Raw genomic sequence first — 19,977 nt, forward strand, 5'->3', positions numbered from 1 at the left:
TAAATCTACCGTATAAAAAATATCTAAAAATTGGGGCTTTAGCTTGATTATAGTGTAAACGCTCTACAAGAAGCGACGAATAAGTCAGTTAAATCGATTGAATTAAAAGGAAACCTTCAGTTCTTTTCTAGAAAAGGAAACGTGGCTAGGCAGAAGTAAAGGTATACTCATAGGCACCGTAAAGTAAATTCTAATAACCGAAATTTTAAATACTCTGAATATTTCTTTAACCGATCGGTGGCGAAGAGCTTCAGGTTATTCGAATTTACTAGCCCGGTTCTTGACATCAGAAGACATTTGTGGATGGAAAATGTAAATAGCGTTCGGGGAAGTGCGACCAGGCGAATAAAGCACACACTGCGAACGTTGGAAAAAACGTTGTTGTAATGATATGACTGGTGAGGTAAAAGATAGAGGCAGAGTTTATGGAGCTGGAACTCATCAAGGGGAGCACGTAAACAGTGACAAGATGGCATGAAGAAGCAACGGAGGAATGGTACGTGGGCACTACCTGGTAACACTTGAGCCTGCCCAATTTCACAGCTATTGTCTCCTAAAACCATCACACAATAAAAAACAGACGTACAAATAGGGATTTGTGGATAAATATAAAAACTTCAGACGGAAGATCTAAAGAAGAAGAAGAGTGGAAAAGGGTGTTACCATATATAAGCATTTAGGGTTAAGATTTAGGAGGCATTTTTTAGGTAAATGCGCCGCAGTAAGAAGCTGAGGGAAAGGGAATTTGAATATCGCATACCTTTGGTTAACAAGTATTGTAGCTTGTAAAGGATCTCAGATTGAAGTATTTTATCGGTTGGGAGATAGCTGCCCTGCCTGGTAACCTCACCCTATTTCATTGACGTTAGCATAAACATTACCTCTTTCTTCAACATACGTTCAACAACATAGGAGTTCATCGTACGAGCACGTAAGCTCACCCCACGAAAACCTTACATAGAGTCTCTATTTAAAGATCATCAGTGTTGCGGGCTTCATATCGACAAGTATTCTGCAAACCCTGTAGTGGTTCCCAACATATGTCAAGACTATAGTCTTTTCCTTCCTATAATATGGTGCTCGAATATAAATATACAAAATGTCGAACACAAATGCCACAGTTCTATGTCGAATGTCTATGAATGGCAAATACTTCAGTCGGCTTGGAAAATGAATGCTTACAAGATTCCCTGCTTCTTCAATAACCATCGATGTACTGTATTTAAGCTATATTTAATTTTAAACATTCTGTATATTTGGGCATGTACAGGAATGACACTAAGTAAACGGCCCTTTGATTATTTCACAATTGCGACACGTATATCTCCATTGAAATCGTATAACTTGTGGCCTATTTTGGCCCGACGAACCTGGCAAAGCTCAACATGGACCAGACATAGGCCCATATGATAGAACATGGCTAGTTGGCACTACTTGTTTGTTCTCGGCGTTGGAGTACGATATTCATTATGGTTTTGGTGATGGTTCGTTACGGCAAGCAAATACTATCACTATTGGTGTCCCCTTTGCGAAAGCAGCCGTTACGAGCATCGTTATAAAATTAATTAGTTCTATATTATTTATAGCTAATCCAGGTTTATTTATAGCCAGTGTGATATTGTCCTCTGTCCAATCAGGCCACTCTGATAAACATCACAGGACATATTTTTTCAAGATCAAGGAACCTAGGTCAGCATACGAAGAACTTTAATAGTATCATTTTATATAGTCAGTGAACTCATTTTCCTACTCATTTAGCTAATACTCAGAAAGCGAGTCTCTATCGAGAGGAGCACGACAGTTAATGAAGTTCAAACCCATTCAAGTAGTAGAAGAAAAAACACATTTCAAATATGGTATACGTTATTCTCGTAGGGTATGCTCGTTACGGACACCGCCCTGACGATATGTCGCCGATATAAGTTATCCAACGAATCGGTGGAATTGTTGAAATAGGTTATTCATTCTGCTCGAGAGAGTTACTCAATTTAGTTAATATTGAACCCAGCTAATTACGATGCATTTGCATTTAAATAAGTTGGATGTATTAACAACCGAAACGGAAATTCTTCTAAGGGTCAGCTCTAAAAATTTCTACCATTTGCCACCCGTAGAAACTGCTGTATCATATCTTGTTGGGATACCTTGACGAACATTTTTCTCTGTAAATCATTTACACTATAATCTGGAAGCACGCAGTCGCTGTCCGAACGCAAAGACCGGTTCAGAATATAGAAGACTCGAAAAATAATTCACTCGTAGTATTGTATAGTATTCAACTTTAAACATGGAACAAGAATGGAATGGACATTTTAGAAATGGATCAGACAGTCCTATCTAGATCTTTTGTTATGATTTACTATCAACAACGCTATTTTGCGTAAGATAGAGAAAAATATAATAATAAGTTGTTAAAATGGTAGAATACGCAATCGTCTGATAGGCGACATTTCAATATTGTCGGTGTCGACGACCTAGACACCTGCAGCTGTCATAGAAAAGGGTTTATGATAACAAACATTCTCCTACAAGTAACATTACTTTTTTCTCGATTTCTTTCACATAAATCATAATCGTCAGAGCTAGGGGTTTACAATGCTGCTATGGTATTGAGTTGATTTATTAAATAGGCCCGAGGAGACGGAACGAAAGGGAAATTGCCATTCTCCATTGAACACTATTTCTAGTGCAGAGGAAACCTTACGAGACACACATACGAAAATATCTATTGTTATTGTTACTATGATTATGATTATTATCATCATCAATATGATAACCTGTTATTGTTTGGTTGTAGCCGTAGAACACAATCATTTTATAGCGGAGTAGTGTTTTTTTTTAATTTATCTACGAGTCTTGTTTTCTGTACGTGGATTCGCTCCCGTCCTTTAGTCGATAGCTTGAAAATAGCGAACGTGGAAGAACGCTTTTGTCAATCCCATATGAAAAAAGCTGCTAGGTTCGTTTCGTGGTAGCCGTCCTGTCAGGTGATGAACCATTTTGCGCAAACCTTGTACTAGCCATTGTCGACGGCTGGCGAATTCCTCGGGGACACGTTCGTTGTAGGGAGCGTTGCTAACCTCAGATTGCTCTTAATTGCGGAGGCGTAAATTGACAGTTGTTGCATCTCTAGTAATTATTCAGAGAGCAACGCAGTTGCCGTGGGAAGATCCACCATACATGACGAGAACCCGGGTCGAGCTGAAATGACTCCAGAGGGTCATGAGCCCCCCGGTTGATGCAGAGCATAGCGCCATCGCTTCCATCCAGCGAGTGTAGCTCATGTAGCGACATCATTGTGTGGATGCGTATGCCTATGTCTAGACGTATTTTCCCTGTAGTAGTCCTTTTGCTTCCTGGAGTTTTTGGCGATCAGGCTGCCGAGGAGTTGCCATACAGCTCCAAATGCTCTTCGTATTTTAGAAATCAAATTCGCTCTTCGTTCATGTTGTGCATACTGCTACGTAATGCTAGTAAGTGTCGTATCTTTATTGCATCTACTTAGCTACTGCTAGAGGATAGCAAATGAGTTTAACAGCTAACGACAAATTCGCTAGTTTTGGTTGATTTTTTTCGAGAATATATTGAGAATTTAGCTCCCGTCTATCGCGGCAGCCGCTAAGATACTAAATATCTCTCAACTAGCAAAATTTAGAAATCTACGATCCTCTACGTTTGTGTGTAATGACACGCTGTTCTCGGGGTTTGATCGAAAGCGTGAGCACCAGTTAAAAGATGGTTGCTATATGAAACCTATATTCTTATAACGCTGAGCAATTTTTTAGGTATTTGCCTCGTATATCCTGAGGCCATTGGGAATATTTACGTATCTATTTACCTCTATGATTTATCTGTCCGTGTGCTTAGGATTAATGTCACTCGACAAAAACTACACACACTGAACTCAGCTGTATATAGATTTTTTCTCTACAATGAGACGTAGCATTTAAGAATGAATCATTTGGTAATAATCTTAACATGATTTGTATGCAGGCCAGCTCACCAACTGGTATCTCTCTTGTCAAACAAAAGATTATTTTGTGCTACTGCAGATAATGTCTTTAGGCACATGCACACATGATGTTCTTCTTTTTAAGGTGTCTTTTTTCGTTATTTACTGTTTATTCCATATACTTGTTTTTTTTTTGCTAACTAAAATGCTTGAGAAAGAGCAGAATCTTAGAGACCGAGCTCGTCCTATCATCACAGTTGACAAAGTCTCATATCACGCAGTGATATGGCGTCTATCCTTTAGTTTACCGTTAAAGATAATATACATTACGAGCTATCTGCTAGTGGTTTATTTCGATGTAATCTTACAGTGGATCCGTTTCGCCATACTGAATAGCGCCATCGATGCGCGGTAAACGCTCTGCTCAAAAAAGATCTCTTAAGTTTATGCATTTCGTCTGTACAACACTGCGTGCTTATAATTCAGCTGTGGCAATTATCACAAAACGGCCGCCATTTTGATCTCACAGTGTTAGTTGAAAGCAGGCCGCTACGTCTATATTTGAATTCTGAGAGTGTTCAATGGGTGATTCGAGTAGGAAAGTTAATTGTTTCCTCGAAACAAAATGTAGGTCCTTGTTACTGACACGTTCGATCGTAATAGCTCGTCACTTGCAGTTTTAAGGGAACACAATGCGTTCACCTGCATTTAATTAGTTTCGTAGTGTTACAGGTATCTGATTCTGACAAGCTTAAACAATCAGAGATTTCCGACCTCTCAAAAAAAGTGGTGATCGTTTCGAATATTTGATTTCGGTGAATTTTTGCTCAGACTTTGCAAGCAGCACGATCGCATTCAGTGTTTATTTGTCAATAACCGTAACATTTACTTACGAAGTCTGAAACTGTTCAGAACCTTGAGATGGATCCAACACCGGCGATCCTATACGAGGGCGGCGTTGAACTACAGGAAGTCATCGTAATACCACGAAATGTTAAATTTACACGGGTATGGTATCATGAAACGGATACAAGGTGCGCTGCGTTGATCCACTCCTTGCAGGAATACATAAAGCAAGAAAGATATTCAACTGTTATTGAGCGCAGCTTCAGCAACCGTGAAGATAGGCGACAATGCGCCACTGCCTTGAAAGAGGTTCAGTTTGTTCAGCGACGAATAGAAACTGCACAGCGCATTAGAGAGTGGGTTCAGGGGCTATATAGTTCAGATGAAGACCTTTTTAATCGCGCTATATCCCTTTCTGTAATTCTTGACCGGTATGAAGCCGAGATTCAGCAGTGGCCAAGAGGGAAATGCTCGACCTAGCCGTGCAGATGGCGGTGCGCCTAACCCATGGACGCTCGAGCTCATTGGAATAATACTGCTAGTCGTAAGATACTCAACGATAACGTAGATAAAGAGAGCAGTTATGTTTTCTTATAGCTTTGCTTAGCTTATAGACTAGGAAGCGCGACGATATCATTTAAGCTTACCTAACATAGTAATTTCAGAAGGCAAACCATAGAACTTCATGTGTTACATAGAACAACGATAATAGTGTTTATTGCTTATAATAACTTACGAGTGCAGAATCATATCAATCTGAGCAGACTAGAACCGGTGACATGATTATACCCTATTCTGTGTGTGACGATTGAGTAGTTTGTATTCGGTATTTTGTGCTATACTTCTTAGAAGATCCGCATTATATATCGAGTTAAGTGTATGCTTTTCAAAGCAACGATTCCATAGGTCAAGAATTACTAGAGCATTGAAAACGTTGTGTGTCATAGCTTTTGTCCTAGCTAAACTTATACCCTGTCTTCACTCTTCCACTAGTTCAATTTCCTCAAAACCAAATTAACTTTTTCATATATTAAATGCTAAGCATACGAATTTGTTAACTTAAGTGAAAACAAACTTTTACCTGTTTCCTAATTGTTGAATTGTAAGTCATGCGAAACTTATATGGTTATCTCTATATTTCACAACGGTAGTTGACTGTGATCGTATGGGCGCTATTTTCCAGCACCCTCGAATGTAGTTCGCGTAGCGCTGCCGCGAATTGTTATGAGCCAAGTTAGAAGAACTTTGTCTCGATTTGCTTTTTATTTGCGAGCCCTAAAAAGAGAACTTGTTTAATTAGCGAGATATTTTACATTATATATATGACGTACAAGTAAAAAAAAATAGAAAAACGACGGTCTTGTAACTTTCTAAACAATTAACAGAGCTCGTACATGTAAATGTAGCAACAATTTTGATTTAACTGGCGCTTACCCGCTTAAATTTAGTGATAAGATAAATTCGACAGAACTATATATATATATATAGGTGTAAAAGATCAGCAGATGATTCTTGCCTAGGTACGTAAGTGTCTCTTTGCGTTTTAGTAGAAATATATCAAGGCGATCTTCGATTATTATATTACGCCAAATGAAGGCATCGAAAATGCCAATGGTGTCCTGAATACGATGGGTAATTGTTTAAGATAAGTTGAAATATACCTTAAAGTGTCAATACGTTTTGCATTTGATTTTGTCCTCAACCTCTTACCATCTCTTATTGAATTAGGCCAATGATTTGAGGAGCCGAAATACGTTTCACGCATCACCTGTATTAAACATTCTAAATTTAAACTTGATCTTTTTAGCGACAGCTTCGCTTTGAATAACCAACATATTTGAGTTTTTTTTTTTTTTTTTTTTTTTTTTTTTTTTTTCGAATAACCACTATTAGCACTCTCTGACTGTAACGAACAAAAAATCAAATAACAAAGCACAAGCAATCTCTGTGAAGTCGCGTTAAATAGTAACGTTAGAACTTGCACATCTACATTTTGTAGCGTGCGGCTCTTCTGTAGGTTTGTTTGTGGAGAGTTTTTGCAGTCACCCTATATTGTTTCTATTCGGCTATATCGCGTATGAGCACTAGAACGCCATTCGGGTGCTTTTTCTGCTTTGCAGTCACAATCGCAGCATACCGATGGATTGTGAAATTACGACCACAAAAAGTCCATCCAGACAAATGCTATGGATAGGCGTTCCTAAAGCAGGGTTCCTTTTTTCTTGAGTAATTTATTACTTCGCGTCAAGTACAGAAATCTGGATTGACTCTAATAGTTTATTTAGCAATTTCAAAAAACGTAGTTGCTTCTTATTTTCTAAATAGTTCTGAGGGTATCAATAGCGAAAAATAAATATTACTGTTTTTTTACTAGATCTTTTTGGTGCACCTCTACTTTACTACTAACGTTTCAGATAATGACGCAGCGGTAGTATCAGCCCGAAGGACACCACGTGAAACGGTCTAGATTGAAAACTTGACGTAAATACACATTCTTTTGTACCGCAAACAGCCAGCCCTCCGAAAAAAAGCTCAGCTCTAGCTAATTTTCAGTAGATATTATACAGTATTATTATTCAGCCTGTTAAGATTGCACGACGCACACACAACGCACTGTTATATCAGACTTTTTTTAAAAGAAGGGTTCCCTATGGGCTAAGCGCCATGACGGTCAATTTATGGTATAGTTCGTCGGGAATCTGCTATCGACCCAAGGCGAGTCGTCAATAAATTTTAGCCGCTCTTATTACTTCTCCAACATTAAAACGTGTTACTCGTGTCCGTAAAGCAGTGTTATGAAAATAAACACCGCTTTCATAACCATTGGGTCAATCAGGTGTATTTGTTTGTGTGGTACTAAATCACTCTGTTCATGCTGACATTTAGGTTCGCGGTTGTGGCCAGTTCGGCACTGCAAACACTTGCAACGATGCTGCGATTGTAGGTATTTGTATAGAAGAGCTTACAAAGAAGCTGTGATAGACGCATGCTAGGAGGAAACGTGGGCTTGTGGTGCTTTGTGTGATACTTTTAAGTGCTAGGAGTAAACGCATTTTTTTTTCGAAATCTGTAAACATGTTCGCTGCATGTTTTAGGGGAGATATGATATCACGTCGAAACGCAGTTAACTCCTTTTCTTCGAAATAAAATAGATGATGTTTATCAGATTTAAAGCTACGGTAAACTTTCCCAAAAGTTTAGACACAACACTTCTTCTTCCTCCTCCTTGATATCACTTCAATCGAGCTTTCTCGCAAATACGTTTCTATATTCAGATTTACTCCGAAATCCAAATACTATTGATTTTTTCTTCTTCTAAACTTAGTTTTAGTAAGGTTCGCTATGGGCGACCTCAGGCAGGAATTGTTGTGAATTTTAGGCGTCTTCGTAAATTTTCAAAATGTGATTTTTTCGCAAAATTGCACAAGGAAATTCACGAATGGTCCGCTTTTCTTAGGGCAGCTATCGGAAAAATATGAAGTACCACCAAAATGTCGATGATCTCAAGATCGGGCTCAATAGTAGCCTTAAAGACGGGTAGTGATACAAACCTTCTCCGCGAGCAGTTTGCAGTTTCTCGTGCAGACGCCAAGCTAAAGAAAGGATTTAAAAAAAGATACAAGTATATACCGAGTGAATAATGAATTTTTGTATCTGGCACAAAAAGTTCCTACTACGTTTTGCAGCTACGAGAACGAGCGGTTTTGACTTTGAAGATGTAAATGACCCGGGCATTAATAATGAACGAAGTGTTTCGTTTAACCGTAAACGGATATTCAAATTGGATTTGAATGAGAATAGAGAAATTAGGAACTTTCAACATCGCACAAGAAAAACAGTATAATAATATAACAGAATGTGCTGGCACCTAACTACAAGTTTTAGACTGAACCTTAATCATCGATTAGTTAGTTATTATCAGATTTCTGGTTGCCCGACCAAGTAAATCTGCCAGGAACTCCCTGTTTATTTATGCAACGACATGTGACAAAAAGCCCGTCTATTGAACAGAATCAACTATTCTGCTAATGATTTATGCTGTTTTCCTAAGCTTTCCATAAATGTGATTTACTTGACGCTGAGAAATCGCTCACACAATTCCTTTTTCAGTAGATACACTATTTAATTAGGTCTATTCTAGGATAAAGTTTGATGAAGTGCCAATGCAGCTATGTGTGAGAGAACTCCATTAGAACCTTATCGGTAACTGTTTTCTTAGTGCGATTTCTACTTTCCGTCTCGATTCATATCTCTTTTTTTTTTTTAGAAAATTTTAAGCCAACATAAGGTACAATCACCAATTTCGAGATACATATAGGGTTTTGGGTTTTGCCATTTGATAAAAGTATAAACTCTCAAACAGGGTACTACTTTTGAGAAAACTTTCACATGGAGAAAGCGAGTGGTTTAGTTTCTTCGCAAACTCCGCAGAGCTACATGGCCATATATTTATATGCTTGACACTTACAAATTATACATTACTGCTGTGAATCTAAAAAGGTTTGTCGAACTTGGGTAACGGCGTTCGAGCAGGAAATCCTGTTGCAAATGGAAAAAATTTGAATTTTTCTATCAAGATCTAGATTGTGGCCTTGAAATTAGGTGCGTGACCGATAAAAAACCAATTACGATATCAAGTAAATCGTTGTGCCAGTCTGTTATAAACCGGTAGTTTCAAGTTCTTATCGCCACCGCCTACTCCAATTAGTAGACGAAGGTTTGAACTTGTACAGTCATACCAAAACGGCACTGATAAATTGTAAGGTAACTCTATAGGACTGAAATGTTTTTCCCTTTAGACGATAACCTAATCATGTTATCTATCGTCATTGCTCATGAGTTATCCCAGTATTAAATTTAACAAGTACTTAGGTAGTGGGCATGTGCCGAATGCTTCTCGGGTTTGTTTTTTTTTTCCCAATAGAAAAGCGTAGCCTGAGTTTAAAAAATGTTTTTAGGACAAGAAAAAAACTATTTCGAAAAAGATTGTCGAAAGCCTAGAACATTGGCAGATCCTTCTTAACACTGCAAGGGGCTAGATAGCCAACGCAATTAACGATAAAATAGCAGAATCAACATAATAATAGTGCCCGAGAGCCGGTTTGTTTTCCAATTACCCGTGTCTACAGTAGACGAAATGCTAGCTATCATGGTTTATAGGCACGTTGTATCCAGCAATAATAGGTGATCAGGACATTAGCATGAACGGACACCGGGGTTGTATGTTATGAACACTTGTGTGTACTTCTCTCACCACAGTAGTAACAGGACCCATGTGGGGTTAACCTGTTATTAGATTAGTTTGATCTTTGGCGTATTAATTATCCATTTGATATTCATGTCTATCTCCAGTTAGGAACGCACCTTTTTCCTTATTTTAAATGGTTAAATATTTCTTATATTAGACAGTTAAATTCCCAATTCTGAATTGAATGCTATTGCTTAAACTTAGATTAGAAAATTGAATTATAAAAATGCTTTTACTTGACAAATTAAGCTGGGTTATGCTTAACTTGCAATCGTTTAAGTTCAGCACTGCAGAGAACAACGCACAGCGACCATTCGCTTCTTTCGAGGACCAAGCTCAAGGCCATATGCTGCCAAAAACGTAACATTTCTGCTGGTCTGCTCAGGTCTAAGTTACTAACCACCTCGGCACAGGTCGTACGTTCTGTGAACTAGCTTATTAGCCTGAATGGATTTCAAGCTTTTTTTATTCCTACTAAAAATTCGTTCGGCTATTACCCACTTATTATAAAATATATTGGAAGGCTTGCTTATGAAACTACTTGAGAAACTAAAGTTAAGTAATAATATTTTCAGCAAGAACGAGCCTACAAATCATGTACCATACTAGATTTTATCATAACCGAAGCTGCTTAACTACTCTCCATGAAAATGTGTTACTTAACTTGTTAGTTCTTGCAATCCCTAATGATTTCCAAGATTGGCCACTATGAACGATGATTAATTCAATCCTAAAAAATCATGTACAACCCCGAGAGTTTTTGGAGATCTGATTTATCATATAGTCTTAATATAGATTTGAGCTCGATTTAGTATTATGTTTTCGGTATTGGTACTAAGCAAAATTCCCTGACTAATTATTGATTTTCGCGTATACATTCACACGTTCATAAGATATATATGTGAAACATCTCAGGGAATCAAAAATCTATTGTTTTAGATAGACACACGGCTCCATTTTCTATAAATAAAACGCCACTCAGATTGATCAAATTTACAAAAAATTCTAATTTTTAATTGAATTGCTCCGCTATACTTCTATACGTTCTGGTCGGATACATAGTTCTATTCGGAAATTCTATTTGCCACTGTAACTTGATAGTCAAAGTTATATTCTGATATTGTTGGAAAGTTCATCGTCGAAGTGAAGAGCTTTTAGAGTGAGCGGTCTTCAACTGAAACAGGGATTTCGGCTAAGCATTATGCTAATATGTGGATAGATATGTATACATATTTTATACGTTACCTTAGTTTGGTCTACAGAAACAGATTAAGTCCTTGAGATCTTGTTTTCTGTTTCCGATAACTAACCTACGTGGGGAAGTGGACGAGCGAGTGCACTAGCCAAAATCATCCATTCCTTTTAGCACAGGAAAACAGCGAAGGGATAAACGGGGAGAGTACTTTCCTTCGCTTCCGAGGAGCTATTGATAGTGAACCGCCCAGGTATACCTTACAAAGCTAAATATCGTTCGAAGCAACGTTTATTACCCTAGCACGCAGCTTTTTTGCCACACTGTGGCTACTTGGCAGATGGAATAGGATCAAACATATCCCCTTTCATACGATGTAAAATGAGACGCGAAATGTAAGTCTAAGATTTTGTTGCCAAAAAAAACGTGCTTCAAAGCATACTGGTTTACAAGCATTCCCCAAAAGCGAACCCATATACATATACGATACTATAGAAACATTTACGATAAATTAATATCTTTGTTTAAAGGTATATTTGGTATCTGTAACTATCATACACTACCTATTTTGTAGGTCACTATTGTGAACTTAATTAAGGCTCCTAGTTTCGAGGCTTAGAATAACAGATGGCAAAATAAACTGCCCCGTGTTACCACATATCAAATATTCCATGCCCAAGTTGCTCTATTGGGGATTGTACATTATGTATGCATTACACTAACAAAATAAAACTCAAAGACAAACTATCCCTAACTATAATGTACTTTATTACAAATAAATGAAAAAGGACACCAATTCCTATGCTGATGTGAGCTTTGAAATATGGTGTCGGACGTACAGCCTGAGACATTATTAAGCCTTGTTTGTACTATATGAATACTATCTTAGTTGAAGATTGAATAACGTGTTTGCCGAACTATGATGGTCAGTTGTGCATGTTAATAGCGTTTTAAAAAGACCGCCAATTGTGTACTAATCCCGCAAAAAAAAACAGTTGGGCTTTTTGTTCTATGTCACCGAAACTATCGATTTATTATATTGCTACCTTTTTTTTTTTTAAATATTTCAATATTTTTACACAATTTCCACGACCAGTTTAAAATTGGTCCCACATTGGATGACTCTTTTGCGAACCTATATATTATACGCTAACCGTGTATGTATGCGATCCATGAGTGTACAATGCTACACTTTCTTTTTTCTACACGCGTGCCGCTTTAACCATCCTGTATAACCGTATATAGTAACTTTTGTATTGATCATGTTTAATTATATAGTAGATGGACTGTTAATGCTATGTAGTTTATTTTTATGGCTGGATACATCTGGCACGATGATGGATCGAAAGCTATGAGAGATAGCGTCTGTGCTTCGTAACAATGCCCCGTGCTAGCGTCCAGGCTATACGACCTCTTATCTTCTGCACTATCGATATCATCCATCTGTTAGGCCACTTTTCCCTTTCTAGCATTGTAAACGTTGCCCCCCGCACGGCTCCTACGACGCAATGCAAAAGAGCAGATTAGTAACTTTTATCGCTTTCCTCCTTGTCCCTTATTTGAGCTAGTTTAGTAAGTTACTGCAGTAAATAGCAACACAATAGAAGATAGAAAGAAAGGACAAGAGAATTAATTGTGGCTCGACATCGATGGAAGTTTTGCTCTAACACCGCCTGGCGTTGATTTAAATAATATCAAAACGAAGCAAATATACCGTAGATGATTCTCTGTTCTCTTCCATAGGATCCCCGTAGATACGAATTAACGAGAAACATTATTGAGATTTATATATATCCGGTACGCCAGCCGAAGAAAACTCTATCGACTGAAAAAAGGTACGCTACCTTACACGTTAGAAGTAATTTTATTTAATATGAAAATCATTTGCGATTTCGATAACGCTTGATAACCACAAGGATTTTTTATTTAGTATTTTGTAACGAAAGTAAAATATAGATCGTTATCCGTAGGTGACTTGCTTTCCTTAACTTTGAATGCCTGCGGATAAAAAGCCCAGTCCACGCATCTGTCTGAAGTTCATCCGTAATCGTCTCAAGCGTTTGCAACAACAGTCGCATAGGCTATTTCATAGTGTTGTTGCAATACAGCAGATTTTCCTCAAGACTTCTTTCTCTCATTCTCCGATTCATAGTTGGCTGCGGTTTTTTGCTAGATAATTTCCAGTCTACGAATCTTACCTCTTACCAAAGGTCGGTTTGTACGGCAGCATAATTCATAATAATAATAATAATAATAATTCGCCATAACATATACATATATATTTATTTTTTGTGTAATATATTTGCTTGATATACATCGTCATACGCTGGCCCTGTAGTACGTCTTATGCTTTCCATGTGCTTTTCTTTTTTTTTTTTTTAATTGTAACAATAATGACTTAATGTAAATATCTTAGTTTTCTTTGTTATTGATTATATACATTGTTTATACAGCGACAATTGCGGATCATTTCGGTTTTTTTTTTAACTCTACCAGAACATTGTTGCTCCTTACCGGCTTTCAGTCCGCACATATCCTTTGATTTGGACCAGTGTTTACTACTCTTCTATGCATGTAGTTTGTGGATAACAGAGAAGCATTCAAGTAACGTTTCTATGAGTAGAACGACACAGAAAAGAATAGAGAACGGAACGAAACAATTGAGCGTATCGATCGCTCTCATGCATATCGGCGGTCTCGAAGAGCAGCCACGCGAGCAAACAACGTAGCTAACGGCTGTAATAGCTAACAGCTGTCATTCTCGTTTTCGCTCGAACAATTTCCTTGTCATAAATACAATTTCATTGATTAGAAACCGCTATGTGGATGAATCTGTTGTAATCATAGTTACGAAGCGGGAAGCTTTCGCGAACGTGTTCCCTACTGCATTTTTCTAAATTATTCTTATTGCACTATGCGGTAAAAAATGTGCGGCATTTCTTTCCTCTTGCGTTTATCATGGTCGTTAGCGAATATCTATGTAATAAATACGTTCCTATATTAAACTGCTACCATGTCTGACCTATAATAACATCAGATATGTATAGGAAATATTTGTGTCCTGTGATCTCAATACTGCTGTATCCAGGCTCTCGATATTACTTGGTGTCGAACGTTGTCGCCTGGCTACATCATCACTACTGAAACTGATGCGGGTTTTGGTATTTCTACCGGCTGTGGAGATGTTGTGAATTCTGTGAGTCAGGTTACAATGAAGAACTTTTATACTTCAACATTTCTATAATAAGGACAAGGTACGCCTGTAGGTATGTACTTACCTACGGAGTAGCATATTAGGTAGAAACATGCGATGCGCATGTACACGATACGTGGCTCACATCTCTAAAGATAAGGGGACCGGCACAAACAACAATGCGAGTGTAGTAATAGTAACGCACAAAGTACTAAATAATGATAATAATAGTAACAACAATACATTTTATGCAGCTAAGAGGACTATGAGATGATCTGAAAGGGCATTATGCCTCCATTTTTAGTGTACGCTACTTGTTAGGTTAACAGGTTTTGCCGCATTCGACGGAAGCCAGCTTTCAAGATACTTTCTAGAATGACAGAGTTCTTTCCAGCTGTGTTTCTTTATTTTGTATTTTTTTCTCCTTCTATCTTTGTCCTTGACGATCGTCAAATAGTTGTTTTCTCATCATAAACGTTAAACGATGAGAATATTTCGGCGTTTTTCACACGTTTTTGTTACGCGTTTGCTTTTATGATCGCTTCCGATTATATTATTGCTGCTTTTGCTACCGCTACCCGTTTTTATCTTTGTCTGAGCAGCACCATAGCTGTCGCAGTGTCGATGAAATTTGTCTAAGTAGTTGCCAACGTAGTTAGCGAAAACTACATACATAACGCACTTACTCGAAAGCAATGAATATCTTCCTGTTCCAGCTTGAAGCCCAGTTGTTCCCGTCACCTATTTCTTGAAAAAATTCGCTTCCTACTTTTACATGCCTGTACGCTAGCTGAATCCAATGGGCTACGGATTTTTCAATTTTTAGAATGAGGCTTTTTTCTACTGGGCTGCTTGAATGATCGGTTCTTCTTAGTTTTCGTTTAGCCGGAACAGCGTAAGAGCCGGCTGCCTCAGATCAGTAGTGAATTTGCTTATAACACATCATCTGCTAAATGGCCAAATGGTTTTAAAAAAGAAGACTACGATGACTACTGCTAATTCAGTTTCTTTCGAACTTAACAATTATTAGTATTGTAAACTAGAATTTCATTATTATAGTCTGTATTATTAACCATCTGATAATAATTGCCTAGAGTAGTGGTATTGTCTAGTTAACGGGTGAGGGCGTAGCTTCTCTTGATTTGTTTGTCCACGAGTTCTTACGCGAGTGGGAACCCTCTCTCGAAGAATTGTGGGGCGACAGGAGATGCGAATTGCCCCCCCCAGTCTGAGCTGCCGTCGTTCCCGAAGACGTACCCGAGTGTTTGCCGGGCTGCATGCCCGAATCGTACATCTCTGCAACTTTGCTTGTCCGTGGAGATCGATTCATTAACCACCGGTCGTCATAGTACTTGTTTACTTCGGACACCTCGTATCGATTCTTCGGTTTCTGCTCCAATAGCCTAATATAAGTAAAACGAGAAAAAGAATAGGTAATAGACATAAGTTACACTGTGCCCATACATAACTAACACCACGAGCTATCAATAGCAATCTACGTAGGTGACCGATGGTACGACCTATGCTGGAACCGTCAACTAGGCCTCTAGTTGTATACGTAGCGATGTGCTAGGGAGGGCTAAATAAAAGTGAGTATACATGTTGTTTGCAAATGGCATTCCGTTTACGAGGTTGTGTTTTCTTATAGAGAAATCATTCTGGCATCGCAACAGTCCAGCAACAACGATTAGTAAAGCGAGCTGAGTAAAGCGAATTGAGTTTTTGCATACTTTGCTACATTATACAATACAGAAAACTCAGCGTTCAGCTTGTGGGAATACATAAACCGTATATGAAATATCAGCCAAAGCGATAAAGAGACTCGTAATCTCAAGGTGGTCCACACGATGCTCCGGGCTGCAAAATTCGTTCGATCTAGTGTGAATAAAAAGTATGTATATATGGAGGAATATGCAGCAAAGGCTGTAGTTTCATCATCAGATACCCTGGCTTTATGTCCACGTATAAAAATAAATACTCGATTTTTCTACAGTGCATTTAATGAAGAAGGGATGGCGGGAGAATCGGCCCCTTGATCGTCGGTCGATGAAAACATCCTCCACTTTCCGCTGTCATTTAGTACTGAAGATCTATTAAGAATTTAGGTTCTTAAGCCGGTAGACTCGACGAAGCGTATTTCGACGACGAAGTGGCTGATTGTATATTCAGCGCTGACTCACCTTCGAAACAACCTAAGAAGCCTAGGCGAAAAACGTTTAAACTCCTTAGGAGTACGGATCGTTTTGCGTTTTTGCCAGTCCATGAATTCGTTGAAGCGCAGATCGGTAATGTCGGCTTTTTCCCAGGGAAACCTGTAAATTTACATTCAACAAACAGGCCATTGAAATTAAGCGCGTAGAAAACGTTGCAAATAACCTTTTCGGGAAATTTACCCAAATAACCACGTTTGGAAGTAGAACCTTTAGGCGCTGCGTTCATAGCCTACTAGCCGAACAGTTTTATGTTGGCCGTATTGTATTGCCGTCAGACATTGCTTTAGGCCTCAAGAGCTTTAAGCCGGCCGCTCGCTACTAATCTCAATAGGAAAACCGACGACGATGGCATACACGGACCTCTTTATTCTAAATGGAAAACCCACTCATCACAATAAGATCTATCTTTGCCAACCAATGTTTGCTTCAGTTCGATGGATAGACCACTTTTAAAGGCAGACCAGCGACTTCTGTTGCCTTGAGGGATGTCAAGTCTATGACCTCAATTGTTTCAACATTAAAATGTTTTAACCTCATGACTATCCTGAGTACTTGATAACCCCGAATTTCGTCTCTAAATTCCACTTTGGAAGATTCCACGCAATCTCATGAAGACTCTACGTAAAATTTGCTATATCAAGTACGGTTTTCATCCCTGCAGCGAATCAGCGCGTAAGTACGATGTATTGCGTCATAGATATCCTCAAAACTGGATTGTAGATATTATAAAGTTTATGGGTATATTTATTTATAAAATATTTGTAGAAACAAATTTTGATTTAATCTTCTCTTCGTTTATTGTATAGCCACTAGTGAATAAAGCACGTTCTGTTCGATAAAAATCTACTACGATAGATTATTAATTAAACGATAGTTTTAGTTGTAAACTCATGGAGAATAATGAATTTACCAGCTTCGAAGCACTTCTTTTACGCCATAATTAATTACCGAGTATACGATTGCAAATAGATTATGCCCACAGATTTTTGTTAAATGCTCAACACCCACTGTTTTGACAACGTCCCATTAGTTCCATCTCCGATGCTTTCTACGGCCCTCTAGGTTTGTGCTCTCTCTAGGTCTAAGGGCCCTCTAGGTCTAAGGTTTGTGCTCTCTGTCCATCAACTGCTCGGTCTACCCAGTGGTGTCTTCGGAGCGTCGCCCATGATCCTATAAACGCCTGCAAATATGTCTAATATGTCGTACATTTCCATATCCCGTTTGTATGGCACTTTTCGCAACTCTATCGTTTTCGCTATTGCTAAGAGTTGAATTCGCCAATCCGCTTGACGCTCTATTACTCGTTCACTGCTATGGGAACAAATGAAAGCCTTATAAGCATTTGCCTGTCCTTACATTCCTTTAACAATAGCTAAGTTCACTTTTTTATTATTATTTACAGAAGAGCGATGAAGTTGTATCCTCATCAAATCATAAATGCGGGTTCAAGGAAGCCGAAAAGGGTGGCTGTCCGATTATTAACTGCGAGTTCTTCTGACAATGTGTGGCATTGTCGTCACGGGCAAAAGAGACAGACAACAGCACTTCTTAAATAACCGTTTGGTTGATATTTCTGTCATACACCAATACCTCAAATTGGCACTTGCCTTTCCCCTTTTATTGAAACGGGGTAAATTCATAACCACGAATCCAGAACCGCCCAATAGAAAACCCGCTGGCGACCAGATACTTTTGGAAACCGTAAAGCCTGATATTCAAAATATCATTTGCTGTTATACTATTACTAATGTTGCTTAGTGTATGAATACCCTCATCCGTTGGAGTAATCAACGTGTTGAACGGAACATACCTGGCTGTGAGTCCGATAAAAACAAGCATCCCGAGCTGCCAACCATCGGAGCCTGTTTCCACAGTGTATCCCTCCATGCTTAACATCTCCCAGATTTCCGGCGGACAAGTGGGTAACGAACGGGCGCGCTTCTTGACCAGCGTCCCAGCGCGACGCGTCAGACCGAAATCTGTCAATTTGACCTTTGACAGGTCAGATAGAAAGTAAGCATTTAGGCATCGTTACGTATCAGTGCACCTACACCTAGCCTACCGGCTGGTGAGCGCTCGTCGATTGCCAGATGTGCTAGTTTGTCGAAAAATTACTTCTATCAGCTATTCAGTTTAAGCAAAATAACAACAATACATTTACTAGGAAATAGCGCATTGTTTTTAATAATTAAATCAGCGCAATTATAACGTTTTTTGGTATAATTAGTTTCTCCAAATGATTAAAGTAATTATTATATAATGAGCATAATAAGCCAAACGCAAAGGTTATAGCTTAACTCAGTTCTGACAAGATCTAAATACATTGTACTATAATTATAATTATTATTGTCGAACAATTCTACTGCTACTATGTAAATTCTTGAGACACGTTTCGAACATAGAGTATTTAAGCGTATTGAAGCTGCGTGATTTTCCCAACGATTTTATGCGTATTAGTCTCAGAGCACGCGGGGTGCCAGAATCCATCTTCGGTGTGCTCTAGAGTTCTCCAACCCATCCTTATTACGAAACGCATGCTTCCTGAGGCTACTACATTTCTGTATCGGATTTAGTTCCTTTACGGTATGAACTTAAGCGGACAATGCATATTATTTATACATCAGCCTTTGCTGTCCCACAAAGCCTTACGGCACAAAATTGTTTGCCGTTTGGTCCTTACAGCCTGGCTATCCCGTTGATTTAATTCAAGGCGATCTACGATAAACCAAAATCCTAGCCTTGTCACTTATCTGACAAAAAGGTAACCTTTAATTAGTCCAACTCTATCAGTTGTCCTCTCTACCCATACACATGACACTGATCTCAATGCAGACTTTGCTTTGTTTAATTCACCTCGAAAAGGCATCTGTCTAGAATACGATATATATTGTTGCGTACCGCTCCTTTCAACAAGGAACGCTCAGAGAGGCTGCACCGTATTTTGCCTTGTCCCAATTAGCATCCTACACGACGCGCAATAGATGTATTTGATTTCCTACTTCAATACGTAGATATATAATTTTCGAAACATTGCTAGCATTACTTGGTACGGAATACAACACCGAGCAGGGAAGGGAGGTAACTTCAATGAAGTTGAATGACCATAGCCCTTTCGGCGGAGCAGGTTATCACATCCCACGAGTTTTCGAACATCCGGATCTCTTTCCTGAGTCTAGCAGTAAACCAATGGTGTACGACACCTACAAAAATTTTATTTTCCTATCCGCAGCATTGAAAAAAGCCGATCCTCTGTACGTTTGCTGCTGGTGGACGTCAACCGACGTCAAATCTTTTTTTCTGTTACTATCGAATTCTGACTAGAATTTCAAATAA

General features: G+C 38.6%; 1 protein-coding gene and 1 long non-coding RNA gene across 8 annotated transcripts in view; both read right to left on the reverse strand.

Annotated features, from left to right (window-relative positions):
• Positions 1-7,685, reverse strand: part of LOC147758802 (uncharacterized) — a 15,948-nt gene extending 8,263 nt beyond the window's left edge. Inside the window, exons 1-4 of one of the 2 annotated variants that reach the window (XR_015318740.1) lie at positions 7,206-7,685; positions 6,509-6,566; positions 5,880-6,073; positions 4,846-5,007 (exon numbers count right to left, since the gene is read on the reverse strand). This is a non-coding gene — a long non-coding RNA (uncharacterized LOC147758802). The remainder of the gene's footprint in view (positions 1-4,845; positions 5,008-5,879; positions 6,074-6,508; positions 6,567-7,205) is intronic. The other variant, XR_015318741.1, reaches the window with a different exon arrangement.
• Positions 7,686-13,083: 5,398 nt separating this feature from the next.
• Positions 13,084-19,977, reverse strand: part of LOC111255425 (serine/threonine-protein kinase SBK1-like) — a 77,271-nt gene continuing 70,377 nt past the window's right edge. For all 6 annotated transcript variants that reach the window (XM_086978324.1, XM_086978321.1, XM_022817389.2 and 3 more), the window contains 3 exons: positions 18,455-18,636; positions 16,612-16,743; positions 13,084-15,834 (listed from right to left, as the gene is read on the reverse strand). In XM_086978324.1, coding sequence (XP_086834450.1) covers positions 15,540-15,834; positions 16,612-16,743; positions 18,455-18,636 — 609 coding nt within the window. In that variant the 3' untranslated portion in view covers positions 13,084-15,539. The remainder of the gene's footprint in view (positions 15,835-16,611; positions 16,744-18,454; positions 18,637-19,977) is intronic.

This window comes from Varroa destructor, unplaced genomic scaffold (genome assembly GCF_002443255.2).
Source record: "Varroa destructor unplaced genomic scaffold, Vdes_3.0 BEIS01000001.1, whole genome shotgun sequence".
Classification (NCBI taxonomy): Eukaryota; Metazoa; Arthropoda; class Arachnida; order Mesostigmata; family Varroidae; genus Varroa; species Varroa destructor.